Source organism: Ceratotherium simum, chromosome 3 (assembly GCF_057802395.1).
Source record: "Ceratotherium simum simum isolate JZ-2026a chromosome 3, ASM5780239v1, whole genome shotgun sequence".
NCBI classification, from domain to species: Eukaryota; Metazoa; Chordata; class Mammalia; order Perissodactyla; family Rhinocerotidae; genus Ceratotherium; species Ceratotherium simum.
Genome location: NC_141902.1, coordinates 80,102,261 through 80,126,403, shown reverse-complemented (window position 1 = coordinate 80,126,403; position 24,143 = coordinate 80,102,261). Strand labels below are relative to the sequence as shown.

Here is a 24,143-nt window from a genome sequence, read left to right as displayed (position 1 = left end):
AAACCTTCCTCACATTTTCTTCTTTGAGTATTTCTTTCTTTGAGTATTTTGTGGTGGTGTTGTTAAGGCAGGGCCCTGGCATAAGACTTGCTGGTTCTAATCTGAGCTCCAGGCTTCACTGCTCTAAGACCTTCCTCTGGTTACTTTACCTCTCTGTGTCTTGATTTCCTCATTTGCAAAACAGAAAGAGAGATAAAGGACCTGTCTCAGAGGGATGCTTGAGAATTAAATGTGATAGTATTTGTAACATTCTAATAACAATGCCTGGCACATAGTAAGTACCTAATAGGTGTTTCCTATTTTTATTGGGGTTCTTTTTCAGATTTATTGAGTTAAATATTTATTTCAGTCTTTTTTTTTTCCCTAATTTTAGCTTGTCAGTTGCATTATTCAAGTCCTTCATGTGCTGTCTATTTGTGCTGGCTTTCTTTATCAGAATCTGAAATACACACACATGTATGCACATACATACATATGTATGTATATATATATTTATTTCCTACTTCTACTGATTTTTATCTAGTTCTTCATATTATTCTACAATTTTTTGCTTCATATACCTTGTTTATGACCCATTTTGACCTATTTCCTTATAACTGCTTTAATCCTGTTGATGCTTCTGTCCTTAAAATTGAGATTATCTCCTCTTTACATGGCCACACTGCCCTCTTTTCCTTTGTATCAACCATGTATAAGTTTCCCCCAGACCTTTATTTTCAGTTTTTCATTGTCTTAGGTATATTCCTTATAAACAGCATTCAGTTTTTAATCCCATCCAAGAGTGTGTCTTTGAGGAATCCACTCAATTCACCTGTCCTAGTGGTTTATTCCTTCCATCTTTTTGTATCATATCTATTGCTATTTCCTTTTTTGCCCTTCCCTTATTTTAGCTGGTTTCCTAGTTTCTAAAGAATACTGGTATTCTACTTTCTGTACCATGTTACCTCTCTGTGCCTTGGTTGGTTTTCTCAGTTATAAGACAGGGATAATTAGAGTGTCCACCATGGAGGGCAGCTGCACAGTTAGCACAGGGCCTGCCACCTAGGAAGTGCTGCATAGATGTTAGTTGAATATTAGCCTCATGTTGCAAAAGGAAATCGTGATCACCTGACCCTTACACTGAGGTAGTGCTTCGTGTTTTTTCTGGCACTTTCTTATCATATTTGATCCTTATAACACTTCAGTAAGAACTGCAAGGAATATAATCTGTTTTACAGATGAAAATATTGTGTAGAGACATTTTGTTACTTGTCCGAGGACTGCAAATACCAAACCGTGATGCTCAGACCAGACCCTGAGTCTTCTGAACTGGGGACTTTTCCCATTTCCTGATTCCTGCGCTGTCCGTCCAGGCGTTCCATGTAGATCAGTGGTTCTCACTCTTTTCTGTACGTTGGAATCCCTGGGAGCTTTTAAAGATCCCGATGCTCAGGCCACACCCTACACTAATTAAATCCAAATCTCTGGGGTGGGATCCATATCAAGAGTTTTTAAAATTCCCCAGGTGATTCCAATGTGCACTCAAGATTGAGAGCCAGGGACTTTGATTTTCTTGGCTTAAGGTTAAAAGCAGCTAGTTGTTGGGCCCGGCCCAGTGGTGCAAGTGGTTAAGTGCGCGTGCTCCGCTGCGGCGGCCTGGGGTTCACCGGTTCGGAGCCCCGGCACGCACCGACGCACTGCTTGTCGAGCCATGCTGTGGTAGCGTCCCATATAAAGTAGAGGAAGATGGGCATGGATGTTAGCTCAGGGCCAGTCTTCCTCAGAAAAAAAAAAAAAGAGGAGGAGTGGCATCAGATGCTGGCTCAGGGCTGATCTTCCTCACACAAAAAAAAAAAATTGAAAAAAAGCAGCTAGTTGACATCTATGCCTGCGATCTTTCCTACGGGTAACTCCTGCTACGTTTGCCAAGATAGGCAGAGAGCATGGAAGTGATTATTACATCCTGCGAACTAGAAGACAAAGAAAAGACAATGTTGCTTTTCTTCTCCTTGGCCCTTTTCGGTAGAATGGGAAGAGAAAATGAAATTACAGTGTGGCCTGAGTCATAAGGACTCCTTGGCCTTCCCCAAAGCAAGTGGTATTTTTATGATTCGAGTGAATTTCACAGGCCAAGTGCCTGACAGTGGGCAGGTGTGGCTGCCCGTGATCTCTCATCTGTGACAGCACATTCTGTCTGTGCTTCTGGCAGAAGAGAGGGAGGCAGCCCAGAGGGGACCAGCAGTCAGGAACGATGACTCAGGAACCAGAGGTAAGTGCTTCTCCCTCTCCAGGTGTGCAGTGGGATTGAACTGGCATTTTCAGTTCGGAATATGAGATAAGGGCAGGCATAAAAAGGGTGCTTTGCTGCCATGTATACATGTAAACTCCCTTGGCTTTGCTGGCATCTGTGGCAGTGACCTTGCTGAGTAGTCATCTTGTTTTTTGTGTATTTGTGCTCTGCCTCCCCCAGCAGCAGGTCAGTATTTTTTAATGTAATTGCGGCCTCCGTGGGAGTCAAGGTTCAGAGCCCTCCTGCATGCCTCTGTGTCAGGCATTGCCTAATTCTCAGGCTGCCAGAAACTGCCTCTGCCCGAAAACGGGCTGCAGAGAAGCCCACGTTGATTTTCCACTGGCAGCAGCGGGCAGCTTAGGTTTGTTGGTGTCTGGTAAGGAAGGTCCGAGAGCCCACACCACGTGGTCTGGACACACTTTTAAAAGAGGAAAAGAGAACCAAGTCAGAGCTGGCCAAAGCCGTTCCCTGGCTCTGGCTTGTCGGTACCCATCTGAAAGCCGTCAGACTCGCCTGAACTTTTAATGAGACGGCCTGTGTTCGTGGTGAACATCCTGTCAATGTTTGCTTTGTTGCCATGAGAAACAATAACACTTTGACGTTGGCACGCCCAGAAAGGAGCAGGAAAACTCAGCAATGCCAGAGAGGCCTGAGCAGGTCCTGAAATAAGCACGGTGCTCATCTCCACTCAGCAGTTAGAGGGCCAGGCCCGCGGGCTCGCTGGGGCTGTTCTGAGTGTTTGAAGTAGACAAGGGTTGAAATTAATTTTGAAACAATCCAATGGGGAAATTATTAATCTCCTTTTAAAAGTCCCTAATGATTTCAAATCTGGCAGCTAACCCAGAGAGGAACATATTATTATTATTATTATTATTATTATTATTATTATTATTATTAGTGTCACTTTTTGGATCGGCTCTGGTTTATGTACCTTAAAAATTCCTGGTGACCCGCCATTCAAATGCCTGTGTCTGTGCCCGAGCGCAAACATCCTGGCTGCATATTTTGGGAGCTGAAGCAGCCTTTCTCCATCTGCATGATCTGGTGGACTTGTATTTGCAGGATGCTCGGAAAGGGTAAGATACAGCAAGTATGGCCTCTTGGCCCTTGCTGGGGCCTTCGTGAGCCCCTGACTGAGCTGGCTGAGTGAGGGGCTGCATGCTCCTGAGAGCTCCTCACGTTCTGTGGGCAGGCAGCCTTCCCCGAGGGAAACGAAGACCTCTGGGGAACATCCTTGTCCTAGGTTAGGCCTAATGTTTGGTGCAAGGGGTTTTATTCAAGAGTTTTATGCTTTCCAGAGCATTTCCACATACACATATTGCCACCTTCTTGGTTCCTAACACCCTCCTCACAGCTGGTGGTGCTGTGCCATGTAGCAGATGTGGGAACTGGCATTCTCTGGAGCAGCAGGGCCTCAGCGGGTAAGAGGCGGTGCTGGTAGCAGACTCTGCCTGCCCATGGCCCGGCCTTTTCACCACTTGCTTGTGTGAGAGGAAGAGAAAGCCCTTCACCTGCCCTCTGAAAGTCATGAAATCAAACTCTGGGCTGTTCTGGGCCTCTTTCCATCAATTCTGCTTTTCTTGCCCTGGTGAGAAATTTAGCCAATTGTTCTACATGTGTCTGTTTTCTCTAGTTTCCAAATACTGAATCTTTCCTTGCCCTCATGCCGTGTTCGTATGCTTTCCCTGTAGAATAGAATCACCACTGTGACACTATCCACATGGTTAGTGCCTCCTAGAACTTGAGAACAGATAACGAAGGTCACAGGGTAGAATAAGCGAGCAGGTATGCTGTATAGCCTTTCAAGTAGATGTACATGGCAGACCATCCTACTAGATCTTAAGACATAATACAAAGCAGCAATTATATAAACCATTTGTATTTAGTTAAAAATGGAGAAAATTATTAATGAAATAGAGATGCAGAAATAATAAAAGTATTATTTGGACTTATGTAACTAACTAGAAAACACAGTAAGAAAAGTTTAAGAAAGAAGAAGAAACATTATTAAATATCTTTGGAACTATTGGATATCAGCCTAGAGAATAACATTCATAATGATGCAAATAAATTCCAGACAGGTAAGAGTTACACATTGGAAACTCTTCAGAATATATTTTTAAAAGCACATTTATCCCAGTTATAAAAGGGAGGTGATTACATTTCAAAATTTTTAAGATATATAGTCAGAAATAAGGTGAATATATTAATATATTAGAGCAAAATTATTTTTAGTAAAATATAATTTTAAAAAGAAAAGCAATAGAAGATATTTGAAAAAAGAACTGACAGAAACTTAAATCCAAAATAGGTCATTGATACAAATATATGTCAGTTGATAATTGCATTTAATTCAGCCACTGTCTATAGATCACCTACTAGATGCTTGGGACTGAGCAGTGACCAAGCCAGAACCACAGCCCTTGCCATCACATGGCTCACAAGTTCCATTGGGTAAGAAGTTAAGAGAAATGAACAGTTAATTTACAAATAAGAAAACACAGACAGTAAATCATAGCATGGAAACATACAACCTTATTGGCAATTATAAAAATTCAAATTAAAACAACTTGAGAATACTGTCACATACCTATTAAACTAGCAAAAATAAAGATAAATGCTGAGTAAGACGCTTGGCAGGGTCGTAGAGAAATGGGCACATCAGTGCCTTGCTGCTGGCATTGTAAATTGGTTCCATATGTGTGGAAAGTAATTGGCATCATGTGATAAGAGCTATAAAACTCTTTTCTCCCAGTGAACCGTTCTGAATTTGGTATTTCCTTTCTGAAAGATACCTCTAGAATATAATTCAAAAGAAAAAAAAGCAGTTGCTACAGACATGGTCAAAGCACTGCTCTGTATAATAAGGAGAAACTAGGAGAAAGAAACCAGAATGTCCAGCAGCAGGGGACACTATACCTTCCATGCTATACCTGCAGGTGGACACCAGATAGCCAGGAAAAAGAGTGCCTGTCTCTTCAGCGCTCAGCACGCCACTGCTCCTTGATCCTAGGACACTCTCCCAATCTTAGCCCCACACAACATCCTCAGGAAGGCCTTCCTTAACCGACAGGCCTGGTCACATCCGCCCTTGTATCTCTCAGAGCTTCCTGTCCATTTTATTCATAGCACTTAACAAAGTTCAGGGTTGTCTGTTTGGGTGACATTCTTGTTTAATGTCAATTCCCCCATTTGACTGGAAGCTTCCCGAAAGCAGGGAACTTGGCCAATTTTGCTCACTCTGTGTTTTCCCCTCAGTGTAGGGCCTGGAATAGGATGAATGGATTGTTCCATGGATGGATGGATGAATAGTTGCCTGGATGGATGGATGAATGGATGCATGGATGGATAGTTGCATGGATGGATGGATGAATGGATGCATGGATGGATAGTTGCATGGATGGATGGATGAATGGATGCATGGATGGATAGTTGCATGGATGGATGGATGAATGGATGCATGGATGGTTGAAATTTTATATATGAAGTAACCTCCCTTCCATTTACATAGGACTTCATAGCTAACAAAGTACTTTGCCGAACATTCTACTTTAATTTCCTATACAGTCCTGTAAGGTAGAAATTTTTGTCTTTATTTAAATGTTGAGGAAACTGAGGTTCTCTCAATAATAAGTTAAGTAGCTTAGTTAACTGCAGACCTTTTATTTCTTTCTTTTTTCTCTCTTTTTCAAATACCTATTGGCAAAATTCTTAAGTTGGAACTAGTGACGGGAGATTTCTTGTAAGCTTCCTATTTTTAAAAGAAATGACTGAAATACTGCAGGGGAAAAAAAGCACAATGTTTTCTTTTTTAAAAAAAAAAAAACCCTCATTACCTATTTTAAAGAATTTTAGTGAAGAAAAAGTGATAAATGTAATTAAACACTTTTTGGCATTCAGATGATTAAAAGAGGGCCACTTTCCTTTGACAGGATGTGCTGACGACTTTCCCTAAGTTCCCACCAGGCTGTTTTCTTAATTTAGGTCCTACTTGGCCTCAGAACTTAAACCTTTGAGTTCAGCTGTTGATTTCTATTAGAGAAGATTTTGTTACAGTTTTTGCATCCATGTGTGTACGTAATTGGCCTAAAATTTTAATGACCCTTGCAAAGTAACTGGTTTTGACTCATAAAATGAAGTGAGTCCTCCATTAAGAAACCATTTATATAACATAGGGACTATTTGTTCTTTGAAAGATTTGATTGAAAAGAATTGTATTGAATGAGGAGCCTTTTGGGAGTGAGTGATTCTCTACTTTCCTTATTTGTTTCTCTCATATACATTATTTTTTTTTTCTCTTCTTGTGTCGCTTTGAGAATTTTTATTTTTGTAAGGAGATCTTTCATCTCAACATTGTTATTTCATTGTTAGCTCTGGCTAGGGACAACATCTCCCGTAATTTAAACACTGTTTTCACATTGGTTGTTAGATTGTCGTTTCCATTCCCAGATAGTAATCTGGTACATTTTCTTTTATTTTTAATTTAGTCAGTTGATTATCAACTTTATTATTTTTTCAAAGATGCTTGAATTGGTTTTATTTATCAACTTCCTTGTTTTTACTTAATTTTGGTTTTTCTATTCTTAGTCTGATTGTTCTCATTTTCCTGCTTTCTTTAGCTTTCCATTCTAAGTGGGACACGGCCCTTTTATTATGTTTCACTTTTTATTTTTTGTGACTATCATCAGAGCTGTGCATTTTCTTTCATTACTTGTGATGCTTTTGTTGTTTTAAAAATATATTCTGCAGTTGTGAATTGGTTTTTCTCCCCTACCCAAGCATTACTTAAAAGGGAATTTTTAATGTCTAAATAATTGGACACTCTTTAATTCTGCTTTCCTCATTGATTTCCACCTATACTTTGCCTCCGTCTAGGGCTAAGGTATATAGAGACTTGCCTTTTTTTCCCTCCATTTTCTCCTTTTACTTTTTCCTATTTACTTTTCCTTCATGCTCAGAACTAAATCACTTTAGGTGCAAGTTCAAGACAGAATTCTTCAAATTCTGCTCCTACTATTTGGTGATCTCCCATTGTTGTTGTGGCTTTATGATTGCTCTATTCATTTTTTGCATATTTGATCTAGCATATTCTGCTCTACTTTTCCTGAATTTTCATTAGTTTTTCTTTTACGTATTTGATCCTGGGTTGGAACATAAAGATTTAGCGTGGTTGTGTTTGGGGTTGTGGTTGCCTAAGTGTCTTTATCACTATGGTTCTCTCTCCTAACGCCTTTGAAATTGTGTCGGCTTTTCCAGAGCCATGTGAACATGGTGGAACCGTAGGAAGGGACCAGACAGAGCATCAGGCACCTGAATTGCGATCCTGGTTCTGCTGCCTTTGAGCAGGTCACCTCTCTGAGGCTCTTTATGTGCATATTGTGCCCGACCTTACAGGGTTGCTGTGCGAGTCCGTTGAATAAGTGGGCATGAAAGTGCTGTGCTTGCATTGCAAAGAGTCACCAAGAAGGTGTTAGCATGCAGTCACAGCTCAACTTCCAGAAGGTTCCCCTGTGGAGTCTGGTCTTGAGTGTGCCCTTGAGGGTAACATATTGTTCCATGCTACTGTTTAAAATGCCATCATACATTTGTCTTGTAAGTTATTTTTGTACTTATGTTTCTCACTGCTCTGATTTCTATGGTAATAGCTCCTTTTTTGTTTGTTTGTTTTAAATTATATCCACAGCTAACCACTGCTAATTCTGATATTTGCAATGTTTTAGCAGACACGCTTTTTTGTCCTATCTCCCTCTTCCCTTACTTCCGTTGGTATTCTTGGATCCTTTTTGAAATTCTCCTTCTACACCACAGCGTCCTCACAGGCTTTCCCTAATGTAGGGACTAACTTTACTGTCCTTTTCCTCACCTTTTTATTATATTTCTAATCTACTTATCTCAATAGGCATCCTTTTGGCTTTCAAGAGTCTCTGTTTCTTTCTTTTCTTTTTGTAATCTGTGGGCCTCTCTCAATGGAATGTTCCGGTTTCTCAGGTCTTGACTTCTTCTGTCTTCACTTGACTTGTTACCATCTGTATCAGTGCTGCCATAACAAATTACCAAAAATTGGTTGGCTTAAAATAATAGAAATTTATTGTCTCAAGTTCCGGAGGCTGGAAGTCCAACATCGAGGTGTTGGCAGGGCCGCGCTCCCTCTCACACCTCTAGTGGAAGATCATTCCTTGCCTCTTCTGGTGGTGGCTGGTAATCCTTGGCATTCTTTGGCTTGTAGACCCATCACTCCAGTCCGATGTTGTCTTCTCCCTGTGTCTTCACATTGTCTTCCCTGTGCATTTGTCTGTCTGTGTCCAAATCTCCCCTTTTCATAAGGACACCAGTCATATTAGATGAGGGCCCACCCTGATGACCTCATTTTTAACTTGACTATACTCTTCGAAGACCCTATCTCCAATTAAGCTCACATTCTGAGGTACTGGGGGTTAGGACTTCAAAATATCTTTTGTGGAGTGGACACAATTCAGCCCATAACACCATTCTTGCAGCCATTGCTCTATTTCCCTTGGCCTGGGTCCACCTGCCGTGGCCACCTCACATACATGGGCAGCCGGCCAGTCAGGGTCCAGTCTCCTCATCCTTGCATTTTAAATGCCTCCTCTCTCCTTGACAGCGTGTCCCCACCAGAGTGCAGGGACTTGCACAGTACGTGTTTGGAAGCCTCGCATGGAGGGTTTCTCCTGGGGGCGAGGACAGCGGGCACTGTCAGTTCTTGTTTGTCGTAGCCTGCGTGTGCGCGAGGAGGCTGGGACAGAGCTGCTGTCTCCTGTGTGCTGATCTTCTGTCCAGCTGAATCCCTGTCATCTAGGGCTTTCTCTGATGGTCTGGGTTCCCGGGGAACATTTGCAGGCTTGGAATTTACCCCCAACTTGTTGGCCTCCATCCACAGACCCCCTTCTGCAGCCATATTTCTTCCCTTCTACGGTCATTGACATCACTCGGGTGACCTGGGGTGCATCTTCAGATTCTGCGACTGGCTCTGCTGCTCTGAGCATCTTCATTTTTAGGGTTTCTTTTGGCTTCTTCTTCAGGCCTTGTAGTGAGTCAGCTCTGTTGAGATGAGACCCTCTGGTTTTACATCTTGACTGTCTGGTTGCTCTGACCGCTCCTTCATACAGCAGAAGGTGGCTCTTGTCTTCCTGGCTGGTTCAAGAAGGACGAGGCACCCTCTGCCATCATCCCAGGAATCTTTGCTTAACCACAAAAGGAAAGGCTTGGGTTTTTTGTGGGCCAAGGATTCATGAATATATTTTATAATATTCTATGTATTTCCCCCCATTTTCACATGTGTGTCTTGATTGAGTAGACTGATTTTATTGACTGCTTTTTTGTGTCATGCCCTGCTGTCATCGAGCTTCGTCTGTCCCTTCAAGGGATTTACGGTCTCGGGGTGGGGGGGGAAGATTCTTACATGATTAACCATAGGTCACAGGTCAAGCGCTGACCAACTGACAGGAACAACAAGTTGGGAGCACAGGGAGCAGAGGGGCAAATTCTGCTTTGTGGGCTCGTAGAGACCTAGGTACCACTGGGACTCTGCTCTGATGAGGCTGTTCTCTACCTAACAAAATCGCAGCGGTATACGGCCCATCATTTGAGCAGAGAATCCTTCTCTGTGTCTGTTCTAAACCTGGTTGCCAGCCGACAGCTCTCAAGTGCTAGGCTAAAAGCACTGTAGACTCTAGCCCTTCATTTAACAATTATTTTTCTTCAACCATTAAGGGTTCCACTGACATAAAAGCATAAGAGATGTCGTTGTGGCCTGTGGCTCATTCACCGTGATATTTTATGTCCCGTGGTTTCAAGAAGCATTGTGTAGAGGCAGATAATTGCCCTCCTGGACCGCAGCCTCCAGCACAGGCCAAGGAGACCTTTCTTACACAGAAGCTCCCCCAAACATCACTCTCCGTTATGAGCCAAATGCCCTTAAATACATCTAGTCCTGCTTGAACCAGTCCTAGGCACTACCACTGCCTCGGAAAACAAGTTTCCTAAGTCATCACACCATGCCTCCTGGGAGAGCAGTACTTTCTTCTCTTTGGCCCCAAATTTAAAGGGCTCATGCTTGAGGTCAAACACGAGCACATTGTCCATCTGTTTGCTCCAGAGTGGGTATGCCTTAACCACGGCACTGTTGAATTGGTGAGGTCTCCGTATCCAGCTGTCTTTGATTTTGCAGTCCAGTGTGCATGGATTTAATTATACAATTGCTGGCTTCTCTCCCTCGGAACCTCGTTTATTGTGATCCTGCCTGGACTAAACACAAATTAGTAATGAGGGCTTCAGGGCTTGCCTGGCTAGGGTTCGCTGTCAAGTGTCCTGCCATCGTCTCAACTGTGTGTTCCTGCTCCTTCCTCTCTGCTGCTTTGTAAACACTTGTGCACCCTGTGATGTTTGTGCACCAAAAGGAAAAGAACTTTTGTAAGTGAAAGTTTTCAAACTAACCCAAGACCAGGTAGAAATCTTACATGTTTTTTCAACCTCCATCCAGCCCAGAAGTCTTTTTACAAGCGTGTCTACATTCTGAGTGTGTCATCATGGTTTTCAGACTTCTGCTTTCTCTTAGGGCTTGAGTTTAACAAATTTCAACCCTGCAGAAACTGGTGGATATAAGACCTAGAAAGAGCTCCGTTTTAGGAACTGGCAGCACCTGCTTGCTCTTCTTCCTCGTGTCCTGGGAATTCATAGGCACACACAGCCACTCACTTCTTACCGATGATTTTCTTCTGGTAGAAGAATGCCCTCAAAAGAAGCACACGAGGTTTCCTGCAGGTGTTCTTTCTTAGCTTTGTAGTCAACATCACATGCTCATAGTCCATGAAGATCAAGAAACCCGTGAGTTAGGGTGACCAGATGCACGTTCAACACACACACACACACACACACACACACACACACACACACACACAGGTCTTCCCTCTGAACCATAAACTCCCTGAGCGTTGGTTCCATCTGCAGCATCCGCATCTTTAATCCGCCCCAGTGCTAACAGAATGGCTTCACAGGGCGGTACTCAAGTAAACGTTGCCGAATGTACGAAGGCAAGTTAAGCAAGATGGCATCCCTGTTATGTAACTGGGGGTGATAACATGGACCCCAGTTTAGGCTTACAGGAGTAGTAGGACTTAGACAGGAGAGAAGAGGGCCATGAATTCCAGGGGAGAGAAAATGGAGCAGGGTGCAGAGGCAGGAGGGGGTTTCTTTCCCCTTCATCACCGTGTGAAGAGTGTGAAGACAGAGGCCAGCCTGGCCCACAGAATCTTGGATCCTTAAGTGACTGCATGATACCCACCATTAAGGAGGCCAGCTCTCAGAAGTAAGCCTTTGCAAAAACTCTCTTAGCTCCAAGCCCACAACCTTGTGTTTCCCACAGAATCCTCCCATCACTGTAACAACCCACATTCCAGGGGGAGCATCTACAGCCCCAGAGCACCCCGGTAGTCCTTTGGCACATTGGCCAGTCAATTACTGACTCGGCCCCCACAGCCTTCCTATGAATTTCAGCATTGGGTCCACTTTCTGAGCCCTGTGATTCATTTATGAACAGGCAGTTTCTGTGCTTTAATCGGCAATCTCCCCTTGGCCTTGAATCCTCTGCTCAGGGAGTGTGCCCAGCCCCCAATTTCTTCTACCTAGAACCAATTATTAACCCCACAAGCCATCTGCCAGCAGGAATGCAGAGGGCAGGCAGAAGTCATGGAGGAGACAGTGAGACATAAAGTTGGAAAGTTGGTTGGGGCAGATTGTGGAAGTGTGAGGCTGCCCAGGGAAGAGGTTCAGATGTTCTGCTGAAGACGGGGGGAGGGGTGGGGGAAGGCTGAAGGGTTTTGAGCAGATCTGGATGTTTTAGGATGATCGATCTGGTTAGAGGTGTGATGGTTGGAATACAGGTCTCAGTGGCTATTCTCTTTTAGTGCACAAACATTTATGTAGTGTCTCTTGCATGCTAGGCATGCTGCTGCACTTCAGAGATGGTCAGACAAGGCCCTGCACTGGAGGCACACACAGTCCAGGTTCTGGACGGCCACACCGCCTACTGGGGCAGAGGAGGTGACCCTTGGGCTGAGTTAGTGCAGCACGAAATCAGTGGGCAAGTTCATATAAGGGGAGTTGAGCCGGACAGAGCCTGAGAAAGTCCCCACCTCCACTGAGACTTGCCAAGGCCCTACATGGAGTCAGTTAAGCAGTCACAAGGCTCGGGTCTCCTGGGGTTGAGCCCCCACTCCTTATGGAGTTCTAGGCTGCAGCTCTGGGCTCAGAGGACATGGGGGAGATTCAGGGGGGTGATGCCATTGTCAGGACAGCAACATCTAAGCTGATCCCCCAAGGATGTCTAGTTCATTTGTACCATAATTGGTTCATGGCACGATAACAATCTGATTCATTTCTGTTGTTTTATTTATTTTGGATTGTCCTACAGAGTTTTATTTATAAAACTTTGAATAGACACCTAAGATTTGTTGTTTTGAAAACCAAAACTAGCCTCCTTTTCATCTTGCATTTGGCTGCCATTTCAGTTCGTGTCCCGTCCATTTGATGTTGAATGACCAAAATGGCCACACAGGGTGAGTGGAGAGAGTCAGACTACAATCTGGACACCTTGGCTTTGTGTCCAGCTGTCTGGCCCTCGGCCCAGGACCCAGGTGTGTCTCCGAGAACCTAGAAAGTGGAGGCAGCCAGGCCCTTGGAGGGCCTTTTTTGACTTAGCATTGCAAAGACTGGCACGACGACCTTCCTCTCAGCCTGTTCCTGAATTGGCTGTCATGCTGACCCCAAGGGAGGCCACTGTCCTCAGCACCACAAGCCAGAAAGAATCCTGAGTCCAGAAGTGACCTAGATATCATCTGGTCCAAAACACTTAACAGATAAAAACCAACAATAACAAGGTGAAGAGTGATACGATTATGAATTACGGAAAGATTAGGAAGAAGCCTGTGTGGCTGGATTTGAATTGGAGGCATCAGAAGGCTCTCATGTTAAATATAGAGTTGTGTTGGATCAATGGGCTGAGAAGCAGTGACTCCCCAGTAGGAATGAGCACACCTAACACCCAGATCTTGGTTTGTAAATACCATTTTCTGCTAAAGGGAATCAGGGCTGATTCCAGGGCTGGGACTCAGAAAGTACCAGAGGAGACTGGAACATCTTGATTTGCCAGGAAGTAAGGAAGTGCACCAAAGTGACAGGGATATGTCAGAGGAGCACAGGAGCCCCCTTGATGGGAATCCCACTGCCATATTGGGGACTACTTAAGCATCAAAAGAAATAATGATAATAATCAATTATAATACTTAGAATAAAAAAAGAATCCATGAGTCCGTAGTGATACTTAAAAGGGGCATATGGGGGACACCCTTCTGTACAGTAGAATGCCAGGGAACAAGTGTAGAAGGAATGGTAGTTTTAGAAAAATCACCACTTTGCAACCACCAATGTACTATTGAGTCAGGCCAGGATCAACAACAGATGCTAAAACCATTGGGTGAAATGATGTAGGAACACAAGATATTCACTGGTCTCAGAATATCACCCCACAGATTGCTTATTAATCACAAAGAGTAAAATATACCTTAACAAAGGAGGGATCTGACAGACACCACCTTCACCAAGGGATCAGACTTGGCATCACCATTCGTGGAATAACCTGACATCAGGTGCCCTCTGGTGGGGTTCCATTGGTAAGACTCAACATTGTCTGAGATTTTTGCCAAAAATGCTTAACTTGAATCTAAACATTAGGAAACAATTGAGTAAATTCAGATTATGGGATATTCTACAAGACACCTGCAATGACTTGAACAATTGCAATGCCAAAGTTGAAAAAGACATAAAAAGGCATGAGGACTCTTCTAGATTCAGGAAAAGTAAAGGGACATGTCAATTAAATGCCATGTGTGATTCTTGATGGGATCCTGGATCAGGACACAGAATAGTTATAAAAGACATTTCTTGGATAATTTGGAATATTTGAACATGGACTATGGATTTGATGATACTGTATCGACTTCATTTCTTGACAATCATAAGTATATGGTTGTCATGTGGGAAAATATTCTTGTTCTTCAGAGATATATGCTGAAGTATTTAGGGGTGAAGTGCCATGACTGCTTGCAAAGGATTCAGCAAAAAAAATGAAAAGTGTGTGTGGAGAGAAAGAGAATGTGGCAACATATTACCAATTGGTGAATCTAGGTGAGGGCTATATGAATGGGTATTCATTGTGTCCTAGTCCAACTTTTCTGCAGTTTTGAAATTTTTCAAAACAAAAAATTGTGGGGGGAAACATTAAGGACAATAAAAACTGACCCACAGTAGTAGAGTGATTTGTCTAAAAAAAAAAAAATCAACTGAGACTAAAACTTCATTCTCTTGACCCAAAATCCAGTATGCCATTGTCCGTCCCTCTTCATCCAGGTGAATGGAGAGACAGACAGACAGACAAAGACAGAGAGAGTCCCTCATCCCCTTGGTTCAATGATCAAAGTTTAAGAGGGTATAGTAGACCCAGCCTTTCCAATCCTGACTACTTAGCCAAGGAAGAGATAAAGACAGGACACACATCGCCATCTAGTGGCCAGATAAGGAAGTCTGTCTGCTGCTGCCAATTTTGAAAGCAAACATCCCACATGATTGGTGTCTTTCCCGGTGTCTGCCTGGTTGTATGTAACATTTTCGCATTTCCGAAGCACTAATTTCTGTTCCTCTGATTTTCTGATACGGATTTCCAATTGATTTGGAGAAACAAGCCAAAAAGCCAGTCTCTTCCTCCCAGAAACCTAATTGAGCCCCAAATTCTTTGATAATCAAGAAGAAAGAGAAAAGCCTACTCGTGTATGTATAACCAGGCCTCTTTACCACCCCACCTCGGCAAACCAAACCGCTGGCCTTTCTAACTCCCTCCTGTGGAAATAAACAAAGGCCAACCAAATGAGAAAAGCAAAGGAGATTTATTCAGAGCTTGCTGTAGCAAGGGAGTTGGTCACCATCACCTCGCTTTGGTAGACACAAAGACAGGCAGAGGAGTGGGGAAGCTTCATAGTGGGAAAAAGGGAAGGCTTCGGGTGTGCCCTAATGGAGGCTGTTGATGGGGAAGCTGAAGGCAGCTCACTAGAAGTGGGGTATCACACTTGGTTGGCTGGGGTGCATATTTGGCTTCCTCTGATTGGAAGTGGGGACAAAGCCTAGGGTACTGTCAGTAATTAACCAAGTGCTGGCCATTTGAGGCCGATGGTTACAGAAGTTATTGTCTAGCTTCCTGGATTGTTACTAGAGATAGCCATCTGCCCTCCTGCAAGGCTGGCTTACAGCAGGCTGGCTTCCTGGGCTATTTATTACAGATAAGGGGGTTGGTTTCCTGGGCAGGTTGCTGCAGGTTGTGGGTCAAAGTTCTGATTTTGTATATGGCCTGGCCATGGTCTATTTGTATATTCAGTCTCTCACTCTGGAGGCAGCCTGTCCACAAAGCACCCAATGGGGAGCCTCGCGTGGTGCAGGCGGGAGCAGCTCTAATCACAGGGAAGTGAGCCCTGAAGGAGGTCAGAAGACCCAGGTTTGGGTCTCAGCCTTCTTCTCCAGTTGGGGGAGGCTCCTCCAAGCTTGGATGGCCTCCTCTGTGCAGATCAGGGGCCATTCCTGCTGCGCTTCTTGCCTGGCTGTGATCTGCTCTGTGAGAGGCGACGCTAAGCCCACGTGCTCCCTCTAGAGATTGGAGAGGGAGTAGCTGGAGCCATGCAGAGATGACCTGTGAGATGCAGGTGCAGATGGGAACAGGTACCTTCTCAGTGCTGGCCACAGGACGGACATGGCCCCAGCATCTCAGGACTCCAGCTGAGTGAGCAGACACGCTCACCCTTGAATGAGTCATTGTTTTATTCCAAGTCTACACCAGCCCTGTGCTCACCACCTGTGTGTGTTCTTCCCTTTCTCCAACCGCCAGCCTCTTCGTGTGAAATGGTCCCACCTCAAGTTGCCCTGGGTGGATCTAGACTGGCTCATAGACATCTCCTGCCAGATCACGGAACTGGACCTTTCTGCCAACTGCCTGGCTTCCCTCCCCTCTGTCATCCCCTGGGGACTCATCAACCTCCGCAAGCTGAACCTCTCAGACAACCACCTGGGGGAACTGCCCAGCGTGCAGTCATCAGATGAGATCATCTGTTCCAGGTGGGCTCCCTCCCCGCACAGGCTCCCAGAGGGAGAACGGGCCTCGGTGCCCCGGCTGCCACCCTAGTCCTCCTCCTGCACGGGCTCCCTGATTGTAGTTTGTGGTTTTGAAGGCAAATTTTCAGCTAAAATGAGAAAGGGAAGTTCTGCCTGCGCTTATGCAAGCTCTTGGGAACAAGGTCGCTGCTTCCTTTCCAGGTGAACGCAGAGAGTTCTAGAGGGGCGTTTTGTCTGGCCCACATTTACACTGCTCACCGGTGGCCATGTGCCTCTGCTTGCCCGAGATGCCCAGTCTTGGTCCCGCACACAGGAAGCAGAGGAGGGCGCTGAAAGCCTCCGGGCTGGTGGAGGCCATGGGGCCCAGAGGCAGCAGCTTTATTCCACCTCCCGGGAGAGTGGGAAGGGCCTCAGAGAAAGAGTTAACTCCACAGGACTCTGATAGCAGGTGGACAGCAGGCAGCTCCTGTCTCCTTTTTGGGGGAGGCCTTGGGAAGAGGCCTGAAGCTTCCCCCGGGGACTGCATGGGAAGGGGAAGGACCTTAGTTCGTTGATGTATTGACGATACATGCTTGCAAAGCCTCGTTCCGTAAAGGGTTGGAGCTGACTTCAAAAGCTAGGGCTCTAAGTGAAGTAAGAAAGAATGCTGGAAAGAGCTGAAGGTCAGCAGTAACCTGTGGGGAAGAAGAAACAATCCAAGCGGGGGTCCTTAACCGGGGCCAGACTCGAGGGTCTCAAAGGTTAAGAGCCCTGTTCTGTGGTCTTTCAGCAGCTCTCAGGGCACCAGCTCGTTTCGCTATCACATATATGAGAAAGGTTTACATCCCTGCTGGTCAGTGAGACCAGGGTCCACCCAAGAAAGATTTGATTTTCTTTGTCTACTCAGGACATGGTAACATTAATGCAATGAATAAAAATCGTATTGCTACATTTTTAGTGCGCCCTCTTTAGCCTTCTGCAAGGAGAAAAAGAGAAATATGTTTACAGAGAAACATGTAACAATGATGCTTCACCTCTTTCTTCTAATGCCTTGACCTCCTTCTCCCCCAACTGCAGGCTACTCGAAATTGACATTTCCAGCAACAAGCTGTCCCATCTTCCGCCAGGATTCTTGCACCTTTCCAAACTTCAAAAACTGACAGCTTCAAAAAATTATTTAGAAAAATTGTTTGAAGAAGAAAGTGGTATGTTTTATCATCAGTAACTTGACTTAATTTGTCATTTTCTTCTTGATAGGATATTTTTACTGATTCATACCTTTTTTTCCCCCAGCCACTAACTGGATTGGTTTGCGGAAGCTACAGGAACTTGATATTTCTGACAATAAATTGACAGAACTCCCTGCACTTTTCCTTCATTCTTTCAAGTCACTCAATTGTCTGAATGTCTCCAGAAATAACCTGAAGGTGTTTCCAGACGCCTGGGCTTGCCCCTTGGTTAGTATGGGAATCATGAAAGGTGTAGTCACTCCACACCTCACCTTCACCTCTCAGAGCTCCCGGGCCACTGTCTCACTTCCCCCCCTCGGCGGCCTCCCTGGGCAGCAGAATTGTTCCCATGTTATAGACCAGCAGTGTCGCTCAGCATCCAGCAGCCAAGTGTCTTGGGCAGGTAACTCACCTGAAAGGCAGCCCACCTGGCTCTGGGCTTGAGATTCACACCGTTAACACCCACAGAACTTTCCACAGTTAGTGCTTGCACGTCTGGACAGGATGAGTTCTGCCCCAAAGTGGAGGCTTGGTTCCCTTAGGACGGCTATGAAATAAGAGTAAAGAAGAGAAAATGAAATAACCTGCTTCCGTAGCACTGCCAATTAAATGGTGGTTTTGTTTCTTGGGAAGTTTGCTTGTTAAAACTAACAGAACATGGGGCTGGCCTGGTGGTGCAGCGGTTAAGTTTGTGCGCTTCGCTTCAGCAGCCCGGGGCTCGCAGGTTCAGATGCCGGGCGCAGACAGACACACTGCTTGTCAAGCCATGCTGTGGCGGCGTCCCATATAAAGTAGAGGAAGATGGGCACGGATCTTAGCCCAGGGCCAATCTTTCTCAGCAAAAAGAGGAGGATTGGCAACAGATGTTAGCTCAGGGCTAATCTCCCTCACCAAAAAGAAAAAAAAAAAACCACTAACGGAACAGCATCAAGAGTATTTGTGTTTTATTGCTGTTGGTTTTAAACCAGAAAATTCTCCATCACTAACATTAACATTTCTAGGGTAAACATATGTATGTGGGAAATCATACTTCTGTCTAGAGCATGGCCCTGAATTGTCCCATTATTTCCAAGGACAATTGGCCAGACGTTCTGGAATGAAGGGAAAGGACTATGAGCCACCTTCCTTGGAGCAGGGACAGGAAAATGGGACGATGACAGTTTGCAGCCTCTTAACTAGCTGAATCATATTTATTAGAGCCTTATTCTAATGGTCTTTTTTTTAACATCAAATTCAGAAGCAGTCTGTCACAGTCACCGCTGTATTTAAAAAACTAATTAATATCTCATTCTCTTTCTTGTCAAACGCCTAGAAATATTGTAAAGCGTCCAAAAATGCCCTGGAATCCCTACCAGACAAAATGGCCATCTTTTGGAAAAACCACCTTAAGGATGTGGATTTCTCAGAAAACAAACTCAAAGAAGTTCCCCTGGGACTTTTTCAGCTTGACGTAAGTCTAATAGTCCTTTATTTCTCATCCTCAGCTTTTGAAAATCACTCCGTATTGCAGTGAAATCTGTGCACTTCTCCAGAGCTTCTGAGACAAAATAGTTGAAAGAAAAGCTTAACTATCAAAAATACACCTGGTTATGAGCAGAGATTGGGAGGAAACGTGCAAAATGAAAACAGCTCTGCAAGGGCAGTGGGATTATGGGTTTTTATCCTCCAGGACTTTCTTTAATGTCAAAGATTGTAAGCCCAGTCCCCAGCCCCTCTGTCTGACATCGCCTGGCCCTGTCCCTTTTCAACTCCTGGGTGGGCCCCCCAGGCCTGCTGGTGCTCGAGACCGAGGGAGCACTATAGTGAGGCCCCTCTTGTCCCTGCCGCCCTCCCCAGAGGTGGCATAACTGGAGTTCCTGGGGATTAGAAGCTTCTTTGGACATGAATTCAGGAAAGTGCCTTTTCCTGGAGCCTCATGTGCCCCCTCCCCACCCACCAGCACAGGGCTGCTTTCTCACTGTAGGTTGTGTGCAGGGCCGTCTCTGTTTTCCCCAAGTCGAAAGCAAACTCCTTAAGGCAGAGCATGGATCAATCCTGGCTTGGCGCCTAGGCCAACCCCAGAAGGAGGCCTGATGTGTGTTTGCTGAAGGCCTCAGGGCAGCCCCGGGCAGAGCGCACAGGCCTCCACCCCTGGTCCTGCCCAGGGCCCCCACAGGCTCTCCTCCAAGGCCCAGTGCACAGCCCCCCACATTCAGGGATCCCTAAAAGGCAGCAAAGTCCCCTTCAACGTGCGTGTTCTCAGGGAAGAGGACCATCAAGTCATAGGCGCCAGGGCAAACACAGGCAAAGAAAGGACCTCAGGGTATGTCCATTGTGAGCGGGGTGCTGGTGGGTGAGGACACTGGTCACTACCATCCACAGGGGCACCCTGGCCAGAAGTTCACGTCCACCACCCAACCTCTGTCCTTGACGCAGAGCCCCTCCAAAGGTCCCCTGTTCTGAGTCTGTTTCCTCTTATTTCATACCAACAGCTAGCTAACTTGGTTTTCTGGTTCCCATCGCAGCCAGAAGCAGCAAATCAGGGGGAAAAGAACCTTGTCCAGGACCTTACCACTCGGCCCTGTGGGATTCATTCAGGCAGGGCCTCCACGACCCCAGTGCCAGTCCTGGGCCTGGCACGTGCAGGGCTCTAATAGACATTGGGTGGACGGGCAGGCTGCAGGTGCTGCCTCCTGGTTCTGATGGTGGGGGGTGGCGTGGACCCCCTTCCCACAAGGGAGAAGACAAAAGTGTGCAGGGTAAGGAGTTTAAAGTGGGGCAGCCTGCTCACCCTCCTGAGCCACCCCCATTGTGGACAGAATAGTTGGTGTCCCTGGGGATGGCATCAAGAAAGAGTTATAATCTGCTCCTTGTACTCTCATTAAAGTAAAACGAGTTACAAGTCCCAGGGTAGAGCCTTGTCCCCTGGGTGATGGGTTTGCCTGCAGAGCCTGTGTGAGGTTGGTGGACGTCAGGGGCAGGGCCCGGGCGGTCAGCAAGAGCACCACAGGCACAACAGTGGTCCCGCGCGCCCGGCTAGCAGGGGGGGCCAAGACTGGGGTGCGTCACCCTCAGTGTCACTGCCGCCACCCTGCCCTGTCTGGGGTCTCACTGGGCCAGCCCAAGGCAGCATCATGCTGTGTCCCCCTCCCATGGTGACACCAAGGTCCTCCAGGACCTTCAGAGTCGGCTGCTGTTCCCAGGTCAGGCCCACAAATAATTGTCACTCTTAAGAAGCCTCAACTCTGAGGGGTACTTGGACTCCTTTCATTCTGGAGTAACTGCCTCCCACTGATCTGGAGGGAAGGATCTTCTGTAAATTGTCCCGTCTGCTCTGTTTGGTATAATTTTGTGAGTTTTGAGGCGCTGTTGGAACCTCTGTGAAGGTGAGTCAGTTATACTCGTTTAGCTGCACTTAGTCAGGGAACTGACCTTTCCCTTCCGGCCCTCCTCCCCTTTGGGGTTTGACAGCATCTGTTCTTCTCTCTCTCTCTCTGTCCCAGACCCTCATGTTCTTGAGGTTACAGGGAAACCAGCTGGTGGCACTGCCACCTCAAGAGAAGTGGACCTGTAGACAACTCAAAACGCTGGATCTCTCCAGAAACCTATTTGGCAAGTAAGCAGGGGGTCTCCATCCCTGGCAGGTTCTAAAATGCGTGTGTGACTGCGGTCGGGCAGACGCTTGGGATGGTGTCTCTGTTAGTTTGTTAGGGCTGCCATAACAAAGTGCCACAGGTTGTTTAAGGAGGCTTAAACAACAGACATTTATTTCCTCACAGTTCTGGAGGCTGGAGGTCCGAGATCAAGGTGCTGGCAGGGTTGGTTTCTCCTGAGGCCTCTCTGCTTGGCACGTAGATGGCTGCCTTCTCCCCGTGTCCTCACATGTGTGTGTCTGTGTCCTAATATCCTCTTCCTATAAGGGCATCAGTCAAATTGGACTGGGATCCATTCACATGACCTCATTTTACCTTCATGACCTGTGTAAAGACCCTATCTCCAAATATAGTCACATTCTGAGGTGCTGGGGGTTAGGACTTCAACATATGAATTTGGAGGAGGGGACACATAATTCAGCCCATAATAGTGTCCTCCCATTTCTAATTTTTAAAGGCTCCTGGAGAATCTTCTCACTTCAGCCTAACCTGTCATTCTGTTCAAAAGTTTTTGCCAGCCACTAACCAATATGTACCTAGATAGAATAACAACCCCCCACCACCACCAGAGGTCGTCTAATAAAAGGTGAAAATCTGGGGACAAGTGCAACTGGCCCTTGGGGCCCTGGAGACCAGCCTCTCCGGTTCATTTGCTGAAGGTCACTTCTGCAGTATCTCAGCGGAACTTACACCCCAAGAGAAGTCCCCTCGTGAGCAGCATAAAATGGAACAGCCGCTGGAATGGGCATTCCTGCCAGGCACGGAAACACTCACATCTGCCTGCAATGGAAAAGCTCAAGAGTGGAAACCACCAGTCATGCCAGCGTTAGATCACCTTCTCTAGACATTTTTTCCCCAAAAGACTTCTGAACACAATGGTGCAATTAGCAGGCAGCAGCTATCAAGGCTTAGACATCATTTGCGGGGGGCCCAAACACCCTGCTGATGGAATTTTCTCCCTTGTCTCTGCATACTTTGGCATTATATAGTCATAGCCAAAATAGTAATGTCTTTGTCGTGCTTTCCTCACATTTTGACTTCTTCCCCCCCTACAGAAACGAAGACGGACTTAAAACAAAGCGTATTTCCTTTTTCACCACCAGAGGGCGCCAGCGTTCAGGGACGGAGTCAGGTGTGTGTCAGTGCCGGGAGATGAGAGGCAGCTGGGCAGGCTGTTCCCTGCTGCCCAAGGGGGTGGCCCTTATATGGGGCTTTCCCCTGCAATGCTCCATGGGAATGCCAGAGATGTCCATGTGTGACTGAAAAACCTGGAAGTGAACTGTGCCCATTGCTCTTGTCACACATATGGCCCGCAAGTATCCTGAAACCCCCTTTCCTGTCTGCAGTCCAGTAAGACTAGTAGCTACTGTGTGTGGATGGCCTGCTACATGTGAGCACTGCCCTAGTTACGTTAAATATGTCAGAGTCTTTCTTTAAGCCTTACAACATGAGCTATGGATTGTGGTTTCCCATTTTACAGATGAGGAAACCAAAGGTCCCAGAGTATCTTACTCAGCTCAGGCTTCCATAACAAAGTACCACAGATTGGGTGGCTCAAACAACAGAATTTTATTTCCTCACAATTCTGGAGGCTGGAGCCCGAGATCACAGTGCCAGCATGGTCGGTTCCTGGTGAGAACCCTCTTCCTGGCTTGCAGATGGCTGCTTTCTTGTTGTGTCCTCACATAGCAGAGAGAGAGAGCAAGCTCTCTGGCGTCTCCTCTTATAAGGGCACTAATCTCAACTTGGGTGCCCCACCTCGTGACCTTGTCTAAACCTAATCACCCCCCAAAGACCCTATCTCCTAATGCCATCACATTGGGGCTTATGGCTTCAATATAAGGATTAGAGGAGACACAATTTAGTCTGTAGCACAGGGGTTGACTGATGTCATGTGGCTGCTTGAGGTCAGAGCCAGGTTTCATCCCTGCCTTGTGGGACTCCAGCACCAGGGCCAGGGGGACACCACGCTGCAGCATCTTGTGAAGTCCACATGGGAACACAGCAACCCTCAGTCCCACAGGCCGTTCTGGCCAGGCTGAGATTCCAGAGGGGCTTGGGGTCTGTCCCCAAACTCATCAGAAACAGAATTTTTCTTAGAATGTTTGTACTGGTCACACAACAAGGCCAATTCAGCAGAGACTATTTCTAGGAAAGCAAGTTCTTCTCGTTTGTTATCTTCTGTGAGGTGTGGGGAGTAGGTGTGGACCTGTCCCTCATATTAAACAACCAGCCCTACTTTTTAACCTGAAAGCTAAGCCTTCTAAAGCTAGCTAGGCTCACTGAAATATCCCTTAGGATGCTGTCCCACAGAAAAGGAAACAATATTTAAGTCATTTTAAATGTAATATAACTTTCTTCTTCAGCTTAATAAATCTGGGTGGGCAAGTGCTCTTTAAGTACAGATCGTTAAGAAATGTCACAGGGGCAAGGACACTTTTGCGGGAGGTGAACTAAATAGTCTGTCCACCTGTTGCACTTTTTGATGAACTGCTGTGCATGTGTACACATATGATATGCACGTGTCAGTCATGTATGTGTGTTTACATATGATTGAAAAAGGAATACATCATCAGCGGAACAGATAAGTGTCCAAAAACAGACCTAAGTAAATATAAGAATTCAATATATGACAAAGGAGGCATTTCAATTTAGTGGGAAAGATTGTTTTACTGTTTCAATAAATGCTGTTGGTGTAAATGCTTGTCCAGCTGGAAGGGAAAAATGCAACGCTGGATGCCCTGCCTTAGAGCAATCACAAAAATGTCCATGGGGATAGCAGCTTTAAGTGTAAAAGAAAACATTTAAGAGAATATATGTATAATTTGGGGATGGGGAAGACCTTTAAAAACTAGGTGGAAATCC

At 45.8% G+C, this 24,143-nt stretch overlaps 1 protein-coding gene across 2 annotated transcripts in view; it reads left to right on the top strand.

Annotated features, from left to right (window-relative positions):
- LRRK1 (leucine rich repeat kinase 1) overlaps nucleotides 1-24,143 on the top strand; it is a 131,208-nt gene that overhangs the window by 65,699 nt on the left and 41,366 nt on the right. For both annotated transcript variants that reach the window (XM_087428849.1, XM_087428848.1), the window contains exons 7-12: nucleotides 16,215-16,441; nucleotides 17,495-17,622; nucleotides 17,711-17,874; nucleotides 18,959-19,096; nucleotides 21,129-21,241; nucleotides 22,334-22,410. In XM_087428849.1, coding sequence (XP_087284975.1) covers nucleotides 16,215-16,441; nucleotides 17,495-17,622; nucleotides 17,711-17,874; nucleotides 18,959-19,096; nucleotides 21,129-21,241; nucleotides 22,334-22,410 — 847 coding nt within the window. The remainder of the gene's footprint in view (nucleotides 1-16,214; nucleotides 16,442-17,494; nucleotides 17,623-17,710; nucleotides 17,875-18,958; nucleotides 19,097-21,128; nucleotides 21,242-22,333; nucleotides 22,411-24,143) is intronic.